The sequence below is a fragment of the Phalacrocorax aristotelis genome, chromosome 1 (genome assembly GCF_949628215.1).
Source record: "Phalacrocorax aristotelis chromosome 1, bGulAri2.1, whole genome shotgun sequence".
In the NCBI taxonomy this organism is placed as follows: Eukaryota; Metazoa; Chordata; class Aves; order Suliformes; family Phalacrocoracidae; genus Phalacrocorax; species Phalacrocorax aristotelis.
Genome location: NC_134276.1, coordinates 111,883,650 through 111,906,960, shown reverse-complemented (window position 1 = coordinate 111,906,960; position 23,311 = coordinate 111,883,650). Strand labels below are relative to the sequence as shown.

The window sequence follows — 23,311 nt, the reverse complement described above, 5'->3', positions numbered from 1 at the left end:
GTATTCTTTTTTAATTTGTTTTAAAAAGGATTTCTGATGTTATCTTGATGCTGTCTTTGTGGTAGAGACACCTTTTGAAGATTTTTGGGTTTTATTATTATTATTATTATTTTTGGCTAGGGCCTCCATCCGTCACCCTTCTTTAACTGACATTTTTACCCCGTTATTATCCCTAATATATTCCACTGAGGGTTTTCTCTCACTGCAAAGAGGGGGAGGAGATCAGCCAAAGGCATACCCCCAACAACTACTGCCATCTAAGCCTGCTCACTAGTCAGAAGTGGGTCAAATGGTCCTCACATGAAAGCATCTAACAAGGTCCCAAAGGAGGCTTCCCTTTAGTGGCAGCATTGAAAAATACTATTTCTCTTCAGAGACGATGGATACCGTCTTCCTGTGCACAACTGAGGTACTGATACTTGCCACTTTGAACTTGTTATATTCATGGATGCTTTCTGAAATGCTTATATCATTTTGGGAATTAAGTCCCCGAGATCAGGGACTCTAAGCAGTTGAAAATGATCTGTTCAGAGGCTAAAAGCATCAAGGACAGCTTCGAATTACATATTTTTAAATTAATAAATCTGGGGTTTTTTTAACCACATCCTGTGCTTGCTGAACTTTATCCTTCCCCCCCCCCCGCCCCCCTTTAAAGCTGCTTTAGCTTGGATTCATATTCATATCTCATAGAAGAGACTTCTTATGGTAATACAACATGAGGGAGTCTGAGGTGAAGCAAACCTAAACTGATAAAAGAGAAAGCAGTAAAACAAATTATTTGACTCCTGTAGGATGGATGGACGCCAGGTTTTAGTAATTAGGTTCATATGTAAAGAAAAAGGAGGATCAGTTCAATTAAAGAAATAAACTGTGACAAAATTGCATCAAACCACCAATCTGCAGCTGAGCCAGAGGCTTTAGTGACAAGAGTCCTTCATACAAAAGGGAAAATCTGACACTAATCATAGGATAAACCTCACATACACATATGCATTGACACAGCACACAAGTCCTGCGTTATCTTATGCACTTTCATGTGCTACAACACTCGCAGGTTCACTTATTAGCGATACAACTTCTTAGTCTCAGTAGTAAAGCTCTCTACACCACAGGTCTACTTTCATCAGTTTCACAGTCACACAAATTGGGTAGACTTAAGCAAGCAATAACCTTGCTATTGAACAATTTTTTTCAAAATACTCTGTTTTCACTTATTTTTGTCATCACAAAATTACAGGTTTCAAATATATGTTTGCATATGAGAAAATGGAAAAATGTAAAAGAAAAGGTCATACAAGAAAAAAGAGAGATGACTCTTCCCCCGCCCCTGCCCCTCCCCTCCCCCCCCCCCCGCCTTTAAGTCCCATGAAATGAATGTTTAGCTCAAGGATTTGCTGTTCATCTCAGTGCCCCTCAAGCCTGAGGCAGGATTAGGCCAGACTCATGTTTGAACAACTGGAGAAAATCAATGGATTGCACCTTATTAATAATTAAAAGACTAATTCAGACTTTCAAGTGATTAAAACTGTGTACAAAATGTATGAATTATTGTAACTAGAAATGCACATGTGCTCTGAAACAAGCAACATACTAAAGGAAAAGAGTAATTTTCAGGGTATACTGTAGTAGTTAGAAGAGAAACAAACCATTTACCATAGTGCTAATTAGGTATTTGCATGCAGCTAAACAAATACTTTACATGGACTTTAATGGAAACCTGAATTGATTCCTAGGTGATGTTACAACACGCAGGGTAATTGAAAGCTGAATCACATTCTCTCAACAGCCTATCTATTGATAGCCTATTCTATCATTAAATAGACCAAGGAAAACATAAAAGAGGAAAATTACCATTTCCTAGACTAACAGGAATCTTTTAATAGTAGTAGCCATCAGATAAGTGTTGAAGCAACTACTGTATTCCTTCATCTCCCCCTTTGTACAGGAGTAACAATAGCCAATGCTTTTGCACTGTTAGCAACTAGCCTATTCAGACACTATTAGTACACAGCAGGATATGCCATGACGTCTAAAAGCTACGTTGAAACTTTAAGAAAGCCATTCAGTTTTATCACCGAAATACATGGCTGCCCTACTTGCTGTCTCAATAAGAAAGCTATGGAACTACAACCTTGAAAGTTCAAATATCCTGGTTTGACTTAATTTTTATTTAATTTACACTTTGCCAGTATCATCTTTATGTGGCTATCTATGAAATGTACCTTGATGGGCCCATGAAAGCAAGCCAACGTTCACACTGTCGAGAGAACCAGAAACTTCCCTTCTTTTGTAGGAAAAATTCCTTTCCAACTCAAAGCATGTGAACAAGACACAAACCTGGCACTGAGAGTTTTCTTTGTACCCTTTCAGAATATATGTTCATTGTGCATCATGCACGCAACTGTGATAAAACATGCGGAAGAAACAGCAGGCTAAAAGTGAGAAGTATGAGCTTCATTCATATATATATATACACAGTATCATATATATATGTATACAGTACATATATGTATATAACCACAAATACACACGTTTATGTAAGTAAATCAATGAACTATAAAAGCTGGAACTGTTACCGCAATTTACCCTACAAACTATACGCCTGCTCTGCAGGATCAAATTATGCTCTCTCACAAAGTTTCCATATGGTCAAGCTTTGTGCCATAGATCTAGCCCATATAAATCACCATGATATATGATGTCAAATGATCCCACCGAGCAAGCTGCCAAAAGGAGGACAAACGTTTCACGGAGCAGGAAGCATCATTCCAAGTTTGCACTCAAGCCCTCTCCTTGTGCTAGCTGAACTGGCAGTTTGTCTGCCTGTATCTCATTAGATTAGGATGTTTGAGCAGCTGCTTGAAAAGTTCTTAGAAACACAATTTTGGCTTGATAAAATCCAAATCTACTTCCCATGTCAGCATCCCACATTGCTCTGAACAAAATCTATACTCGCTGCATTGAGGTCAGGCTTAGCCCTTCTGCTCTTTTTCACCAGAAAGCCACACTTGTCACTCGTCTTTCTGGCAAGAGTTAATGAGCCACTCCTGCCATAATGAATCAGCAGGAATCAGTAAGCATCTCCACAGAGAAGTATAACACTTGCTAACAAGACAGATCTACAGAAGAAACCTTTGCCCTGCTATACAGTGGATTTTTTATTTATTATTCCAATTTAATTTGGAATGCAGAGATGAGAAGGATCTAGGTAAATGGGACGACTTAGGAGTCTTTCTATCCCTCAGGAAAGCTAGGCTTTTTTTCCTTCCTCTTGTACACATCACCGGTGTATTTTTAGCTGTACTATCTCACATTTAAAAAAAAACAACATATAAAGATTCACGTATTCGAATTAAAGCTAAATTGAAGGCATAACAACTTCTTCTCACAAGCTTCTGCCTTTCTCCAATTCCCTACCAATCCCAATAGCACTTTTCAAATCACTTCTCACTATGCATACTACCTACTTCTCCTGCCTCCCCCAAAGGATAACCCTCTAGACCATAATTACCCATCTGGAATTATAAACCCAACTGTGGTGTAGGGAAAATTCTATCAAAGAGACAGGTAAATGAAATTAAGGTTGACAATTCACAGAATACATGTAGAAATTGCATCTGAGATGCTGTAAAACTGCTCACTTAAAAAAAAAAAAAAAAGGAAAATGGGAAAATTAGTATGAAGGAAATGAAACACATCACTGAGGGATTTGACAGTGAGAAAGCTGAAGTTAATGACAAATGCAGACAAGATCATCGGGTGGTAGACTTTAAACCCTGCGAGGTATAATTCTGCCAATAGCTAACTCTTCGGTAACTTTCTAAACACGGCAGTAACAATGGACATGCAATTTCATTGTTTTAATGCTGACCTAAAACTGCTAAATCCCCCTTCCATTTAGGGGTTACTTTTCGGGAATTTTACTCCTTCAGGAAGATTTTTACAGTTTCCATTTGGTATACTGAGAGAGTTTTTTTCTGATTTACTGTCAACTTGCCATAAAAGGCTGGCTGTAAAAGGACGTAAACTCAAGAGCTATGATAATGTCCCAGCTCAAACTGGAATTTGGCATTCATGCTCAACACAGTAAGAAAGATTAGCCATAGACAAGTGTCTTCCACAAAACTGCTTTCCTCCTGCAGCTTTGCAAAATAGCCCTATTTCTCCCATATAAAATATAAAACATAGGCAAAACCTGTGCTGTAGACAGTTACATTCTTGGTTTGAATTAGTTTATCCTATGGCTGTCTTCACTAGCAGGATACCAGAAAATAACATAATTTAGGAAATAAAATGAACATTCAGCACATACAAAGAGCTGCAGAATGATTACACTTGATCTTCACAAGCGTTAAAAATATTTAGTAGTGGAAGCTAATTCCTGTATTGAAAGGGTGTCCAAACATACAGTAGGTCATTATAAACAGTAGAAACCTGACCTTACTGAATTAAATAACTGATTTTCCACTGACTCTAGCAGGGTTGGATTTCATCCACAGTGAGTGAAAAGTATTTCTTATTTCTTTAACTTTCCATGGTTAAAGGGGCTCTATCTACCTGTGAAGCTTATCAGAAACTAAGACAAAGAGAGCATAAATATTTAACAATGTTTTACCACTATTAAATTACAGTTATCCTTCTTCTGTTCTGTGTCTGTCTTAACGTTCTTTAAGTTTATGGATTTACCTGAACAACCCTGGCCCTGATTTTGATTCTGCTTTGCTCTCATTTGCTTCAGTGCAAATCAGGATTGATTCTAGAGAAGAATAGGAGAACTTTTTTCATACTCCGTAGGCATGTGAATAACAGCTACTGCTTGAACAATATTTGGTGCAAAAGGACCTTAGCATAAGATTATTTGTCCTTTTTCCAGAGAGTGTTACTTTGCAGCAAAAGCCCTCATCTGACAATATCTGTGACTGCTACTTAGCAATTTCCAAAAGCACATCAGCAAACTGTTGCATGCTCTTCAGAGGCTTCCTGCTGAATGCGGGTCATATTCAATGCCTTTATGCCTTGTTTTTAACCACAAGTTCAGTGTTGTTCCAGCGAAGCATCAGCAGCAAGGCTCACATGAACAAGAAACTAATCTTTCTTAGACAAGATGGGAAGCAATTCAGGGAATATTGGGACAACTTAACCACATTGTCCCAAAAATTCTTTCAGAAATGTTGCTGAGCAGGGAAAAACTAAAAAAAAACTTCATATATAGATACAACCAGATTTCAGATCACTAATATACCGTATGGACGCAGCATGCTACAAAGGCAGCAAGAGAAGCATCCAGAACACATCAAGAAGAAGCTGCCAGAGCCTGGTGGCAAGGCCAGGCCCCCCCCACTGGCCCTACCCTGGCCAGGCCAGGGCTGCAGGTGCCAGTCCCTGTGATGCCGCAGCAGCCCTGACCCTGCTGCCCACGTGGCCCAGCCCTGAAATGGGCCCTGGTGTCGCAGAAGGAAAGGGGCGAGTGGCTGGGAGTGGAAGATGGAAGAGGTGGGAACCTTAATTTTTCTCTGCAATTTTGTGCTTGCTCATACAACCAGACCTCATGCCAGAAGGCAGTGAACAGTCAGTCTGCCGCACCTGAAGCTTAAAAGGATTTTGGAAATACTCCATAATATGCAAATCTGACCACTTAACACCATCCTGACACTAAAGTACCAAATACCTACACTTGAGTTCGTCAGCTACAGAGCTTGTACAACAACGGCTACTTCCCTCCCATTCCTGTTTTTTTGCTACCGGAGTTGTGCCAGCACAGTGGTTTGCAGGACCACACCGTGATGCAGCTCAGGCAACCTGATCTACCAAATCTCCTCTTGTGTCCTTCCTAAAAAACATGCTGAGTGACTGCTCGGTGGAACTCAACCGTGGTTCAGAGCGTGGGGCCACGAACACGTCTGTCAGCACACCTGAGGGAGCCCGTGTTCCATAGCCTGGCAAGAAACGGTGGATACAGCAATATTTTCAGAGGGTACTGCTGCCAAACATGGAAACTTCCTCATAATTACAGACTGCCTAGCATAGCCTTTCCATATTTCATGACAAACCGCCTTTGTCATAGTTCTTTCTCTAGTACTACTGCCCTGAACTGTAATTTGCCTGTTCTTCCAGAAGTCAAATCTCCATTCTCTAATCCTACAGTTACAGACTCTAATCATCTCTTTCTTATGCTCCGGTCTCCTGCAATCTTTTATTTGCTGTTTTACTCTCCTTTTAAATTTTAAATGAAGATTGAAAATGAAATAAACAGAACAATTATGTTAGTGCGCAAAAGCTATGTCATGCTTTAGTACTGTATAACAATCAAGCAACTTACTGGTTGCCCAACTTACAGCTCACAAGGGAACACTTGAAACACATGCTGCAGAAAAGGATTCTTAAAAACTAAAACCTTTCAGTAATTACATTCAAGTGGCATGTAAAAAAATAAAGCATTAGCACAACAGTAAAGATTTGAAGTTCACTATACTCTCCTTGGCCAGGAGGTTTATTCGATTGGGCTGTGCTGCTTTGTTACACCAAACCAGTCAGCCATGATTTCTGGCTTGTCTGCCCTCAGGTCCAAACCCTGGTTCTGCCAAAGAAAATGGCACAAGTCCTGCCTTAAACGTGACCATGCCTTGCCTTCACGCACGGCAAGAGAGCAGAGCTGTCAAGCGCACTACTCAGTGGTCCCGTTAGTCTGCATGCTACACTGCAGCGACTCTGGACAAACTGAGGAAAAGGTTAGGACAGGTGGGTTTAAAAGAAGCGATCTAAAAATGAAAATGGGGAAACGAGAGTTTCAGAAAGACGGTCCTTATATAAAGTGGCTGTACAGCTGCCTTCCCTCTGATGCTATCTCAGTGAACTAACTACAAGAACACTTTCTTCAGTTTTTTCTTCAGAAAGACTTCGCTTTAAGTAGTCACAGGTCCAAGCTTGTGATTATCTAGCAGTGGGTGTTATATATGCTGTAGTACTTGCCTCAAGGGAATGACAAATGTCAGTAAGATGCAAAAAATAGACCCAGTGTGAAATCAAAGGAATACAGGAAGTTTAGAAGGCATCATTTAAGAGCTCCTCACACAGAGTTGCTCAACTGAAAACAGCTATGCAATATACCTCAGAAGATCTAAGTGAGGCACAAGAGACTGAAAATCTGATAATGGCTTTAAGGGCTGGCAGAGCATCCTGGAATACTTTAAACCTCCTATAGATTCCATGGAAACAGGAAATGTAAAGACCCCGTCTTAAGTATTTTAAATGTCTGATTTATGAAGAATTCAGGAGAAAACACCGGTGTCTTGTTAGGGAAAAAAAAATTACCCTGTGATCTCAAAGTCTTTGAGTTGAAGGGAAAAAAAGGGCATCAAAAGACTGGGGTTTATCACACTTGCCATTTGGGACTGTGCTAATCAGCAGAGGGAAACAGAAGCACATTCATCTTTGCACAGACTCGCCACTGAAATAATCTGTGCAACACCCACTGCTCTGATAAAAAGGACACTTTAGCCTAACACAGCTTTAAGGCCAAGCAGTACATGAAAACAAAGCACGGTTATTTCTGTTACTTCTTTGGTTTCCCCAAAATCCCCATCTGCTGGTTTTCTTTATCATTTTTTTCTTTCAACTCTTGTCTCCTTTGTGTTCCTTTATTTTTCAGTTCCTCAATTTTATGCATTACTGGAACCATTTTCTCTCACATTTCTCTTTACTTGTGCAGCTCTGATCACCAAAACGATACCCCTTCCTCTTCTAAAAGAATGCAAATCCAAACATCTCAGTATTATGACATAGACAGTTAGCTTTTTGCCCCCTACAATTAAATATTCAAGAAAAATACAATTATGTCGTATAGCTTCAATTTCATGACAGATTCAAGGACACAGATTCAGATCAGGACTTTGGTATTTCATGCCCACTGAAAATCTAACCTCAGAAATTATTTTAGGAGCCTAAATATTATGATAAAATGATACAGAACCTGGAAAAGACCCCTAAATAAAAAAAAAAAAAAAGGCCAAGTTTGTTAAGAAAACTTCTCACAAGGGGAATGCAAAAATGAGAACATTTGTATTTCATCTTAGTTAGACAACAAAGCCTACTATCATTTTCTTTGGCGTTACCAGAATGCAAACTTTCCCATTCACTTCTGCCCTACCATAACGCACTCTATTTACATCTGTATACATAATAAAACAGACAGAGCTCTTTTTTTTGCTTCATCCATTTGTAATTGCTGTCCACAATCCCAGGAGATAAACACAGATACAATTTTTATTTTGAACAATATCGAGAAGTTTAAAATAAAAATTGATTTTTGCATATTAGTAACAAAAAAAGGTCAACAAAATTTTAAAGTAAATTGGCCAAAAAAACTCATTGGGAAGCTTCCTGAAAAACGAATGCCCACAGTTATTCTACCTATGGCTATGCCTTTTCCAGTTTTGAAATACAGAATACTGCCTCTCAATTGCTTCAGAAAACATTTAACCATTTTGTTTTTTTCACTCTATAGGAGTAACATCAGTGAATAGATTATTTTAGCCTAAATCCTTGGGTATGGAAGAATTAGTAAGAACCGTTTGTGCAAACTCATGACATCCTTCTTTGGAAAGTATATACAGAAAGTAAAATGCTGCCCATTTCACTCAAACTGGACACCTGACTTCCATGAGCAGCACAGTATGGCTGATATAATCTAACCCCTACACATCAAATTCCCTCCCCTAGTTTGTCACCATGTGATCCCACCTGAAACAGAATGTGAAAACTGTGTCAAACTGTCCTATTTTCTAGACCCAAAGGTCAGCAACAAACATTATTGGAACCAAAGCCTCCTGCTAATCAGGAAACTAAGATGAGCTATAAAATCCTACTTTAAATACTGCAAAGTTTTGATGAAATTCAAAATAAGTGTTGCTATTCGGTCACAGCTGTTATATTAAGTCAAGTCACCTTTAAAATTATCCCAGAGTTTCAAATTATTCAGAATTCTTAAAGAAAAAATAACTGCTAGAGAAAATACTGGAAATGTTATCACACAGACCTAAGATGACCACACTTTTCACCTTGTTGAACCACCAATAATCCTTCAAACATCTTGGGGATATTAATTCAAGGTAGTAAAAATGAATGTAGTATAGTTACAAATGAAACGAGGAGACAGTACACGTTACTTTTTAATACGCTTCTGTGGTCCACGGCAGTGTCGCTTATCCACAGGTGATCTGTCCACGGCCTATTTGCGTATGACACGTACTAGCACCTACCAAGGCAGTGCAGACAACTGCATGAGTCTCTGATCACACAAAGCTACCAGGGATTCAAGGCAAGGGTCACAGTTATTTCTGCATACATACCCTGCGAGGGGGAAAGGCTGTAGAGCAGACAGGACAGGTCATGCTATTACAGTCCATCCTTTTATCCAGAGATACTTATGTTGAATTCATGTCAGTTGCCATCCCTGAAAATTAATCCGGAACCAAAAATGAAGCATACTCTAAAGGTTCTTTTCAGCTGAGTTTTCTTACAGAAAAAATAACCTCCATCCTAAAGTTAATTATCTGTATGCCCACTTCATTATATACTGAACGGCCTTAACAACCAACCTCAGCTAGGAGAGCTGAATCAGGAAAACCTAGTCAGCATTTCTGTAGGAAACTTCATCAGGCCCTAAGAAGCTCGTTAACACCATTCAACCAACAGTCACCAGCAAGCAGAGCTGGCGGGCAGCAGCAGCAGCCAGGTGAATTGCTGAGTATCTCGCAGGGAGCTGACGCAGGTGGGAGAACACGCTGCCCTGTTTGTGGCTGCAGTCAGTGGTAGGCAGTGGCACACTGACAAAACTGGGTTAAACAGGGCACTGATCTGATCTGTTCTGACAGTGACTACAGTCTGAAGATAAAGCGTTAAAGGAAAAGTATCAAATCCAAACTGCCTCCAAATATATCTTTTGAAAAGGCAATCTTTTCAAAAGCAATAGGAGGAGGAATTATCGAAAAAACCCCAACCCTATGCATATCAAAACTCATCACTGCCAAAAAGAGCACAAGTACCTAAAATAAAACTTGTGCTTTACAATCATTATTGCTTTGCAAATAAGATTTTTTTAAACTTGTATTCAAAGTCAAGTGCATTTGATAGTGGCAGAATTTTAACAACACAGTGTATCACTCTCAAACTTTAACAAGTATACTATGCTGCTGCGGTTCAGGTGGCACCTAGTTTGGTTTAGTACCTGACAGCATGCTCTGCTACCCATCTCGCTAAATAAGTTAATAAATACTTAATGCTTGTATTTTTGTTGCCAGATTATGGCAATATGAACGGGAAGAGGCTAGTGAGAGAAGCATGATGTGTTAGAAGTAAAATCTTTTTGTTTCTGTTTTGAAGAAGGATATGCAAACATGAATCATACATCTTGCTTCTGCTACAGTAACTCAATATCCTCCGCTTGGTTAAATAACAGACACTTGGCACATACAAAATTGACATTCTTGCCAAGAACTGAAATTTGCAGCAACTCTGAGCTCTGTTGAAACCCCACTGTTGATACTTAAGTTGTACACAGCACTCCACCAGGATCAGCTGCAACATGTTAAATGAGTATTCAGCATCAGAATGACTATTTAAATCTCTCTCCATCTCTGAAACAGTCATACTAAAGCAAAAAAGAAGGCTTTTGAAAAGATCTTCAGGAGAACAGGTTCTTTATGCATTGTACTGCATTAAAAACCGCTGTAAAGGTATACAGAAATGACAGAACCCGTGCAAGTTCAGAAAATTTGTCTAATATTGGCATCAACACAGAATAAATCCCTGCCTGGTGCTCCAGCAAAAGGTGAAAAGTCAGACGTGCTACAAGTATGTCTCAAACAAAACAGTTATCTTGCATTTTTTAATCAACTTAGCTCAATGCAATTGCAATATATGAAGAATGTACAGACATCTAACCTTATTTCTATCAAGTTGTTACAGGGGTCCAAACAGTTGGCAGTAGTTTCTTCCTGAGTGCTACCAGAATCTGACTGCCAAATTTGTATTATCCTTTGAGGAGGGGGGAAAACAGGCCTCCATGTAACCGATTCCGTGCTCATATACTTCCTTGTTCCTGTTTAGCTTCAACAGAGCTGATAGAAATGACTTCAAGATCCCTTTTTACATATCTATTCACTGTGAATAAATACATCTGTAGCCTCATCTCATTCAAACATACTATGAGCCTGAAGCTTCATCCTTCCTGCAAAGCTGTCTCTGCATATATAGAGCAATTCACTATTTCTATACCTGTCCTGCAAACGTTTGCCTGATTCGTACTTCATAGCTTCAGGTTGTTCAGAACTGCATGTATGCACTGACCATGTAGTAGTGCTGTACTGCCTACTGCCCATTTTGAGGCAGAACCAGCATTGCCTTTACTTTGAATTATAGAACTATCCACATGAAGACAAAAGCGGGATTAACATACCATTTGGGACAGCCAGCAGTTGGAGAGGAAAACCTACTATAATTTTTCCTAATGTCCTGATTATAACATTTTATGATTTAACCTAGGATGCCATTAGTCTTTGTTTAGGCGAAATTATGGTTATAACCCTTTCATTGCTGATTAAGGACGCTGGAGGACAATCTAGGTAGCCAGTGCTGCTCTGGTTTCTCAGCTACTTCTTCCCCAACTAGGTAGATTAAGAGTAGTTGCGTCTTGGAGCACCCCTAGTTAAAAGAACTAATATTTTCTATGATATCTTTTCTTTATTAATATGGACTACTTTAATAATGATACATTAGTCTTCCTTCAAATTCATATGTGAGGTTAGTGTCCAAGCTCCCATGATAGTCAACTGAGATCTAGTCAATATAGTCAAAAGGGTCTAGAAAGATTCTGTAAGCCTGCCAGGAGATGTCTGCTTTAAGATGTTTTCTTGGCTCCATTGGCTTTATTGCCTATAAAGGGAATTTAGATACATATCTCATCTTAATCTGAGTCTCCCCCAACTGTCTGCCTGCATAGAGACCATGCATGTGCATCAGAAAGCCATAACTAAGCCTTTGACTTGATGAGATACACACTTTCCCTCCTCGTTGTGAAACTGATAAGGATATTATCATTATACAGCCAGAAGGTATTGCAAATGGCAATACGCTTGGCTGTTCTGGAGCTCTGTGTTTCTGCTTCCAACCCTGACTGCAGAGGCTCTGTCTGGTATGCACTGACCCCTTCTGGAGACAGGGCCTCGCTAATGCCCTGAAGGAGTTCGGCTGGCCAGAGGTGAATCAGGTCACCTTTGCTTCCTCCCTGGCTGCCAATTTTTCCCTGCAGTGACACTGCTCGAAGCTATAATTTCTGCAGCTCACTCCATCAAAACACACATCTCTCAGATACTCCCTTTCTCCAGGTGTAGCTGAACAGTAAGGATATAATTCATTTGCAGAATACTCTTTACACTTCCCTGCAATTTTGCTCTTAAAGCTGTCAATAAATAAAATAACTGTCACTGTTTAATACCTATTAAACTATAACTCTAATCAAGAAATCTATAACTGAATTATAAAGTTCCATTACGGTGATGTCCCACATGAGCATTATTTATGTTGCAAGAGAAGCAGTTGCTACAATACAAAAGTGTAAAATGAAGGGTTAAAGAACTAAGTCAGTAGTTTGTGCATGCTTATATATATTTAAAAAATGGTAAAAGAGCATTGGAAAGTCCTAATTAAGAGAGTTTGCTGTGCTCAGTTCTTTCTTCTTATTATTAAGACAAATCTGTGGATTTTTTTTCCCACTGACAAAATTTCTGGAGTTATTACACATTGCACATTAATTATGCACTTACTGCAACGAAATACCACATCTGACTCATGTACAACAAATATACAGAATTACTGCAGAAACCTCTCCATTGCATTTAAACATCAAGGAGGTGTAACGGTGTCTTTCTTAATTCGGTCAATTTCTAAATGTACATGGTATTTATTCAAGACACTAATGAAAACTTAGAGAGCTTTCACCTCTTTTAAAAGAAATTTCTTTGTCAGTTGAACTATGGAAAATTGAGTCAGACACCTTGCCTTACTTCTAGTGTTTGAAGAAAAATAAGCGCAGATCATCTTCCCTACTATTCTTTCCCCTTCCTCTCTCAGAATACTACCACAAAGTAGGAACTCCTACAAGACTTTGGTTTTTTAGAAGGGATCTTTCCTTCATGGGATAAAAAATATCCACTTAACTGGCTAAAGGAAAAATGTAGCTGAAGAGTCCTTAATAGAAAGTCTACAACTCCAGGAGAGAGGGAAATAGTAACATAATAAGGTGCTCTTCTCCATTCAGAAATCTTAAATTCATTTACAAAAAGCACTCTTCTGCATTTAGGATTATTGCCTAAATCACAGAATCACAGAACGGCAGGGGTTGGAAGGGACCTCTGGAGATCATCTTGCCCAACCCCCCTGCTTGAGCAGGCACACCCAGGGCAGGGGGCACAGGAATGTGCCCAGGTGGGTTTTGAATGTCTCCAGGGAAGGAGACTCCACAGCCTCCCCGGGCAGCCTGTGCCCCTGCTCTGGCACCCGCACAGGAAAGAAGTTTTTCCTCATATTCAGGTGGAACTTCCTGTGTTCCACCTTGTGCCCATTGCCCTGTCATCTGGCACTACTGAAAGTTGTCTGGCCCCATCCTCTGGACACCTGCCCTTTAGATATTGATAGGTATTGATGAGATCCCCCCTCAGTCTTCTCTACTCCATATGTGTACGCTGTCTTCCTCATCTCTAAACCCTAAGGTGGGCAGGCTCAAAAACAAAGGCTGGCCATATACACTATCCAGGGTTGAAAATTAAGTAGTTAAGGAGGGCTTGATTCTTTACTACCATTGTGATGTTAACAAGCATTTTCAACTGTGAAAAGTGACTGCAAAATGGTTATATGGTGCCATTGTCTTTTTTTTTTTTAAAAATGCATTTCATGGAGACAAATTAATCTGAAGCAGAAGAAAATTGAAACACAAGCAAAGAATATACCTATTTTAGTGCAGCACCTCCAGCAATGGAACTTATTTTAAGTGTATTTTACGTAGAGTACCCCAAAGGAAAGCAAATTATGGCTACTGTCCTTACAACAATGATTAAACAAGACCAGGAACTGGTTAAAGTCTATGTATTTTGCTTTAAAGACTCCAACCCTACTTTTCTTTCTATCTCCATATATCTGCTTCAGTTTATATTCTTAACTATTTAACCTGTTTAAGCAAAAAGCCTTCACTGAAGCACAATGACAGAATCAGAAGCACTTAACTGACAAGGCCATGATTTTGCAGTTCTCACAAGTATGTCCTTAGCTAAGATTGCCTTAAGCAACTGGCCTCAGGGAAACTGACCTACAAGCATATATTTTAGTTTAGTTTAATGAGATCTGGATGAGGCTCCAAAAAGGAGGAGTGGGATTCAGATCCTTGAGAGATGGCAGTAATACATTTCAGTAATTCCACAGCCAATACACCTTCTAAGATGTTTAGAGAGGAAGGTGCTCCAATTGTAAAATATTGTCCTAGTAAGATTAACTTAAAAATGCATGACACTAAAAACTCATGCAAGTTATTTCTAACCATATTTCAGAAAAGAAAGAAAATTAGAAAGGAAATGTCTAGAAGTAAAGGGTAAAGACTGCAAGACACAAAATAGCATGACTTGAGAATAAATGTATTACATTTGTCTCAAAATTAAACAATTATTTTCACATTTTAGACAGCTCAGCACTGGAATATGTCCTTTGCAAGACATTTTACAGAAAGCATGCAAAGCCAGGAAGAGATATACCTAGTAAATAGGCTGCAGCCTTAACATCCTTTCTATGTTCTTGATGGCACCCCTGAAGGATTCCTGCTTTTCTGCCAACGTGGAAGGTTAAAATTTGCATGTATCTATTAGAAATAGGTTGGGTACACAAACTGGAGTATTATTGTCTGACATTCACATTACCCTTTGTGCTGGTTTTGGCTGAGAAGGGGTTAATTCTCCTCACTGTGGGGGTCAGCTACCTTTCCAGCTTCCCGCGCTCTGCCGCGTGGCGTGGCAGGGGGGGCTGGGAGGGGCAGGGCCATGGTGGGGGCGGCTGACCCCGACTGGCCAATGGCAGGTTCATTCCATACCATGTGACACCATGACCAGTATATTGAGGGGGGGCAGTGGCAGCGCGCGGGCGGCGCGGCGTCGGGTCGGCGGGCGGCGAGCGGCTGCGGCGCGTGCGGTTTGTTCCGGCGGTTCGTTCCCCCTCTCCCCTCCCCTCCCTTCCCCCCTCCCCCGGGGCTTTGCGCCTCTCGTTGTTCTCCTTCACATTGCATTTCTACTGTTGTTTCTTTTAATTTTCATTATTAAACTGTTCTTATCCCAACCCACGAGCGTTACCCTTCTGATTCTCTCCCCCATCTACCGGTGGGGGAGTGAGCGAGCGACTGTGTGGGGCTGAGCTGCCGCTAAACCACGACAGTCTTTTTGGCGCCCAACGTGGGGCACGAGGGTTGGAGATAACAACAGCTGCTGGTCACAGCACCATGTTGTCCTTTTTGCAGTGGGTGTTAAAAATCGGTGTTGGTTGTTTGAGTCTGCTGTGTTCTGCTGTGATTAGTAATGTTTTGCCTACGAGATTTGTTATACAAACACTCGTTTTCAGCTTTACCTGGTATTTGGGGTTTTTGCTGAAACCGTTACTGTACTTCGGATACCACCTTGTTGAGGCAATTAGCAATTATACCTCCTCCTCTGAGAGATTTTATATGGAGGAAATACAGAATAATACCTTTGCAACTTTGTTCTATGATGTCTGTGCCTTTGTTACAACAACGTTTTTGTATCTTGAACATCCTTGGGTGGTTAAGGTGCAGTCATTGTTAGTTTTTGGGCATGTTGTTTTGGTTTTGACTAAGCAACTTAAGAATATCACCCAGAAATCTGCCCCGAGGCTTGATAGTTACGAGTGGCAGGGCATGTGGGATAGCATGGGCAAATACCTAGGGCAGTGGGCACCCCCAGTGTTTTGGAGTTTCACCCCCGAGCAAGTGCAGAATCCTAAAAAACTAGTAGAATATTTGGAGAAAGTATGTTGTTACGCTGGGAACTCCAGAGAGACACAGATAACTGCAACGTGCTGGGGTCTGGCCCATGCATACCGAGCCCTGCTCAACAGTATTCAGTGCCCCCAGGGGGAAGAGAATGTCTCTGGATTGAAATGCAAAGTGACTGGCACTGTAGACAATCCAGCCCTGACAACAGGCATTGCAGCCACTCAAACCCCCACAACAAGTACCGGAGCTAGCTCAGAAAATAAACCCGTACCAGTATCAGTTGCCCCCATACATAAGACGAAATATTGGAAGCGGACATCAACCCGTTTAGAACGGGATGATGAAGAACCAGGGCCATCGCGGGGAGAGGAGGGAGAAGTAATAAATGAAATAGAGACCACCCGATCTCTGTCCTTAAGCGAGTTGCGAGATATGCGAAAAGATTATAGCCGTCGTTCAGGTGAGCACATTGTCACCTGGCTGCTCCGATGCTGGGATAATGGGGCCAGTAGCCTGGAACTAGAGGGAAAAGAAGCCAAACAATTGGGATCCCTTTCTGGGGAAGGGGGCGTTGACAAAGCAATTGGAAAAAAACCACAAGCCCTCAGCCTCTGGAGGCGACTCCTGTCTGGAGTGAAGGAAAGGTATCCCTTTAAAGAAGATGTTACATATCGCCCAGGAAAATGGACAACTATGGAGAAAGGCATCCAGTATCTCAGGGAATTAGCTGTGTTTGAGGTGATTTATGGTGACCTGGATGATCAACGGTCATCCAAAGATCCAGATGAAGCCGAGTGCACACGACCCATGTGGCGGAAGTTTGTACGGAGCGCACCATCTTCGCATGCAAACTCATTGGCAGTGATGTCCTGGAAAGATGACGAGACACCAACGGTGGCAGAGGTGATAGATAGGCTCCGGGATTATGACACAAATATCTCTTCCTCGCTTGTCTCTGCTGTGGAGAAACTATCCCAAGAGGTCCAGCAACTCAAAGAAGATCTGTCCTACTCCCCACCTCGACAGAGCAGTGTCTCAGCTGTTAGGAATAAGCGTCCTTTGGCTCAAAGAAGGGGATACACACCACGGGCCACCCTATGGTTCTACCTGCGTGACCACGGAGAGGACATGATGAGGTGGGATGGCAAGCCTACTTCGACCCTACAGGCACGAGTACATGAACTGCAAGGAAGAACAGTCACTCAGGGAGGCTCTTCCAGGAAAGCTGCTGCTCCAGTTTCCAGCGAGCAAGTCCCCAGACAGAGGAGTAGAAGCGCAGATTTTATTTCTAAGTGTAATAGAGGGACTCCTGATTCACATTTACAGGAAGTGAGTTGTGACTGCCATGATCAGGACTAGAGGGGCCCTGCCTCCAGCCGGGTGGAGGAAAGGGATAACCGGGCTTACTGGACTGTGTGGATCCGATGGCCTGGCACGTCCGACCCACAGGAGTATAAAGCTTTAGTGGACACCGGCGCACAGTGCACCTTAATGCCATCAAACTATATAGGGGCAGAACCCATCAGCATTGCTGGAGTGACAGGGGGATCCCAAGAGCTAACTGTATTGGAGGCCGAAGTGAGCCTAACTGGCAATGAGTGGCAGAAGCACCCCATTGTGACTGGCCCAGAGGCTCCGTGCATCCTTGGTATAGACTACCTCAGGAGAGGGTATTTCAAGGACCCAAAAGGTTATAAGTGGGCTTTTGGTGTAGCTGCCTTGGAGACGGAGGAAACTGAACAGCTGTCTACCTTGCCCGGTCTCTCAAAGGACCCTTCTGTGGTGGGGTTGCTGAAGGTCAAAGAACAACAGGTGCCAATCGCCACCACAACAGTGCACCGGCGGCAATATCGCACCAACAGAGACTCTCTGATCCCCATCCATAAACTCATTCACCAACTGAGGAGCCAAGGAGTCATCAGTAAGACCCACTCACCCTTTAACAGTCCCATATGGCCAGTCCGGAAGTCTAATGGAGAGTGGAGACTAACAGTAGACTATCGTGGCCTGAATGAAGTCACTCCACCGTTGAGTGCTGCTGTGCCAGACATGCTAGAACTTCAATACGAACTGGAGTCAAAGGCGGCCAAGTGGTATGCCACAATTGATATTGCTAATGCATTCTTCTCAATCCCTCTGGCAGCAGAGTGCAGGCCACAGTTTGCTTTCACATGGAGGGGCGTCCAGTACACCTGGAATCGACTGCCCCAGGGGTGGAAACACAGTCCTACCATTTGCCATGGACTGATTCAGACTGTACTGGAACAGGGAGAAGCTCCAGAACACCTTCAATACATTGATGACATCATTGTGTGGGGCAGCACAGCAGAAGAAGTTTTTGAGAAAGGTGAGAAAATAGTCCAAATCCTTCTGAAAGCTGGTTTTGCCATAAAACAAAGTAAGGTGAAGGGACCTGCACGAGAAATCCAGTTCTTAGGAATTAAATGGCAAGACGGTCGTCGTCAGATTCCAATGGATGTGATCAACAAAATAGCAGCCATGTCTCCACCAACTAGCAAAAAGGAAACACAAGCTTTCTTGGGCGTTGTGGGTTTTTGGAGAATGCATATTCCAAATTACAGTCTGATCGTGAGCCCTCTCTATCAAGTGACCCGGAAAAAGAATGATTTCAAATGGGGCCCTGAGCAACGACAAGCCTTTGAACAGATTAAACGAGAAATAGTCCATGCAGTAGCTCTTGGGCCAGTCCGGGCAGGACAAGATGTAAAAAATGTGCTCTACACTGCAGCCGGGGAGAATGGCCCTACCTGGAGTCTCTGGCAGAAAGCACCTGGGGAGACCCGGGGTCGACCCCTAGGGTTTTGGAGTCGGGGATACAGAGGGTCTGAAGCCCGCTATACTCCAACTGAAAAAGAGATATTGGCAGCATATGAAGGGGTTCGAGCTGCTTCAGAAGTGGTTGGTACTGAAGCACAGTTGCTCCTGGCACCCCGACTGCCAGTGCTGGGCTGGATGTTCAAAGGATACATCCCCTCTACACACCATGCAACTGATGCTACGTGGAGTAAATGGGTTGCACTGATCACCCAGCGGGCTCGAGTAGGAAACCCCAGTCGCCCAGGAATCTTGGAAGTGATTATGGACTGGCCAGAAGGCAAAGATTTTGGATTATCACCAGAGGAGGAGGTGACACGTGCTGAAGAAGCCCCACTGTATAACAAACTGCCAGAAGATGAGAAGCAATATGCCCTGTTCACTGATGGGTCCTGTCGCCTTGTGGGAAAGCACCGGAGATGGAAGGCTGCTGTATGGAGTCCTACACGACAAGTAGCAGAAACTGCTGAAGGAGAAGGTGAATCGAGCCAGTTTGCAGAGGTAAAGGCCATCCAGCTGGCCTTAGACATCGCTGAACGGGAAAAGTGGCCAGTGCTCTATCTCTATACTGACTCCTGGATGGTGGCAAATGCCCTGTGGGGCTGGCTGCAGCAATGGAAGCAAAGCAACTGGCAGCGCAGAGGCAAACCCATCTGGGCTGCCACATTGTGGCAAGATATTGCTGCCCGGGTAGAGAAACTGGTTGTAAAGGTACGGCATGTGGATGCTCACGTCCCCAAGAGTCGGGCCACTGAAGAACATCGAAACAACCAGCAGGTAGATCGGGCTGCCAAGATTGAAGTGGCTGAGGTGGATCTGGACTGGCAGCATAAGGGTGAACTATTTCTAGCTCGGTGGGCCCATGACACCTCAGGCCATCAAGGGAGAGATGCAACATACAGGTGGGCTCGTGATCGAGGGGTGGACTTGACCATGGGTATTATTGCACAGGTTATCCACGAATGTGACACATGCGCTGCAATCAAGCAAGCGAAGCGGGTAAAGCCTCTGTGGTATGGGGGACGATGGCTGAAATATAAATATGGGGAGGCCTGGCAAATTGACTATATCACACTCCCACAGACCCGCCAAGGCAAGCGCCATGTGCTTACAATGGTAGAAACAACGACTGGCTGGCTGGAAACATATCCTGTCCCCCACGCCACTGCCCGGAACACTATCCTGGGTCTTGAGAAACAAGTCCTGTGGCGACATGGCACCCCAGAGAGGATTGAGTCAGACAATGGGACTCATTTCCGAAATAGCCTCATAGACACCTGGGCCAAAGAGCACGGCATTGAGTGGGTGTATCACATCCCCTATCACGCACCAGCCTCTGGGAAAATTGAAAGGTACAATGGACTGTTAAAAACCACACTGAGAGCAATGGGGGGTGGGACATTCAAGCACTGGGATACACATTTAGCAAAAGCCACGTGGTTAGTCAACACGAGGGGATCTGCCAACCGAGCTGGCCCTGCCCAGTCAGAAATCCTACATACTGTGGAAGGGGATAGAGTCCCTGTAGTGCACACAAAAAGTATGCTGGGCAAAACAGTCTGGGTTCTTCCTGCCTCTGGCAAAGGCAAACCCATTCGTGGGATTGTTTTTGCTCGAGGACCTGGGTGCACTTGGTGGGTGATGCGGGAGGATGGAGAAATCCGATGTGTGCCTCAAGGGGATTTGATTTTGGGTGAAAACAGTCAATGAACTGAATGGCACAATGTGAACTGCTATATAATATTGTGTGTCACCTCTGTGTTGTATCAATGATATCAGAGTACGAGCCTCCCAACCCATGGAAGATCAACTATGAAACAAGCCGTGCAGCAGTGATGGAACGATGACTGACTCGGTATGCAGCAACCCAACGCCACACACCATCTCTCCCACCCGGAAAGACTGATACAACAGATGGAGCCCAGAGTCATGGACTGCGTGAACTCAATGGACATTTTAATGGACATTTTACAGGGAAGATCCATGAACTAAGGGAATGATGTCTGTGTATTATGTTAAAGGATGGGAAGGGGAGGGGTGGTGGTTGGTACGGTTGTATTGCATCATATGGGACCTGGGCATGGTGTAAGTGGTATGGAATAAGGGGTGGAGAATGTGCTGGTTTTGGCTGAGAAGGGGTTAATTCTCCTCACTGTGGGGGTCAGCTACCTTTCCAGCTTCCCGCGCTCTGCCGCGTGGCGTGGCAGGGGGGGCTGGGAGGGGCAGGGCCATGGTGGGGGCGGCTGACCCCGACTGGCCAATGGCAGGTTCATTCCATACCATGTGACACCATGACCAGTATATTGAGGGGGGGCAGTGGCAGCGCGCGGGCGGCGCGGCGTCGGGTCGGCGGGCGGCGAGCGGCTGCGGCGCGTGCGGTTTGTTCCGGCGGTTCGTTCCCCCTCTCCCCTCCCCTCCCTTCCCCCCTCCCCCGGGGCTTTGCGCCTCTCGTTGTTCTCCTTCACATTGCATTTCTACTGTTGTTTCTTTTAATTTTCATTATTAAACTGTTCTTATCCCAACCCACGAGCGTTACCCTTCTGATTCTCTCCCCCATCTACCGGTGGGGGAGTGAGCGAGCGACTGTGTGGGGCTGAGCTGCCGCTAAACCACGACACCCTTCAACATAGGTACATGCAAGTACAATACTACTACTCATCAGCGATGTAATAGTCTCATTAACAAAAAGTTGGGGAGGAAAAATTACGGTTTACACATACAGCAAGCCTCTTCTGTGTTGCAAGATGTTCATTAGATTATCATTCAGCTTTACAGATAAGAAAGATTTCTCCCTCTCCGTCCCTGCTCTCAGAAAAAATCCTGCAGAGATACATACATACACAAAAATACACAGATGATACATCACAAATAACTGTCAAGCACTGGTGAATCCTGGTACTCTGATGGTTAACTCGAATGTAGCATTCCTTTGAGAGGATAAAAGGAATAAAGTTCTGGAAGCCAGAAGTAATATTTCAGCCTCAGATTTTATTAGACACAGTTTCGTTCCTAAGCATGGTATGTCCCATAGAGCTAGAGAAATTACTATCTGCGGTTCACAAAGACTGGAATCCTTCATCTCTCTCATAATCCCTCAGTAAGAAACAGAAAATCACTTTCAACGTCTCCATAACACCTTTAATTTTTCATGTGGAATGTCCTTTTTATTACTCATTTAAGAAAGGTGCCAAAGTCTCAGTTATTACTTATTAGTCCATACCAGTTTATTACTTCTCTTAAAATACAGTGCTTCCATTCTCCAACTCTTTACTTTACACACTGCCATATATATCAGCCTGTCACTCTGGCCTTTCAAAAAAGGTTGGGAGAAGGAACTGAAAGAGGCTCGTGCCACAGGATCCCATCAGTCCAAGAGCCTATATGTGCACCCAGTTTGGTGTGATCTAACTGAATGCAAATGTCAAGTCCCCGTTCTAAAAATCAGTGAGATGAAAACACACATTTTAATGACCAATTACATTCTCGGTAACTTCTACAGCTGGCAAAAGATAAGAAATTTTTAATGGGAAAGGGAGGTAAAATGCAAGGATGTTATGTGTTCAATTCTCAAAGAATGGAAAAAATCTAAAAGCTATTGATTTTATTTACAGAAAAACAATAACTATAAAAATATATTATTTTATGGAATAATAAAATCCATAGAAGTGCCTGTAGTGCTAGGGCTACCAGGCCCCTGGATCCACACTAGAAAGCTTAGAAGCACAGATTTCCCCACATTTTAAACAAGGCAGGTCAGGGAAAGAAAAATAACTAATTTAGCTGCAAGATGACACATAGTGAAGACAAGCAAGGCAGAACTATTGCTGAGCACTATAATTCCTAGAAATGTAACAAAGAACATAACATATTATCACCTCTCTCCCTACTATTTTAACACAGAGGAACTTCCCAAAGTTGAAACGATAGTGATCAGGATTTTTAAGGTTTCCAAGTCTCATTCTATTATCTTGGTATGCTTATGCATGCCTTACATAACCAGTGGTTCCCCTTCATTCCAACCTGACTTTCACCAAAGAAATCAAATGGCTTACTCCTCAGGTGTCTACAAAGTGTCTATAGAAACAGTATGGACAGCTCGTTGCTGTTTTTTTAAGGCAAATGCCTGTAGTCATTGGCTACTTAAATGCCTACTTTATACAGAGAAAAAATTATTCCAGGGAAAAGGTCGTCATCTAAAGAAGTTACCACCAGTATGGTACATATGCAGTGCATGCTGCAATGGCAACACTGTACATTTCAAGAGCAGTTTCAATGGTTTGTTTGAAAAATATATGTCTTTTATTAGGAGGCAGGCACAAACTCATTTCCTGCCATTTCCGTTTTCTGGTTTTCTGAAACAACCTTTGTCCTTTAAGTCTCTCTATGCCCCACTTTGACCACAATATAATAGTTTTCAAAAGTGACATGCAAACG

General features: G+C 42.6%; 2 protein-coding genes across 11 annotated transcripts in view; one reads left to right on the top strand and one right to left on the bottom strand.

Moving 5' to 3' along the window:
• Positions 1–23,311, bottom strand: part of ROBO2 (roundabout guidance receptor 2) — a 472,649-nt gene that overhangs the window by 214,113 nt on the left and 235,225 nt on the right. The window lies entirely within an intron of this gene.
• Positions 6,619–21,402, top strand: LOC142051990 (uncharacterized). Its single transcript, XM_075081852.1, has 3 exons — positions 6,619–6,679; positions 19,233–20,229; positions 20,657–21,402. Exons 1-3 carry the CDS (start codon positions 6,619–6,621, stop codon positions 20,691–20,693), a joined length of 1,095 nt encoding a protein of 364 aa, XP_074937953.1. The 3' UTR covers positions 20,694–21,402.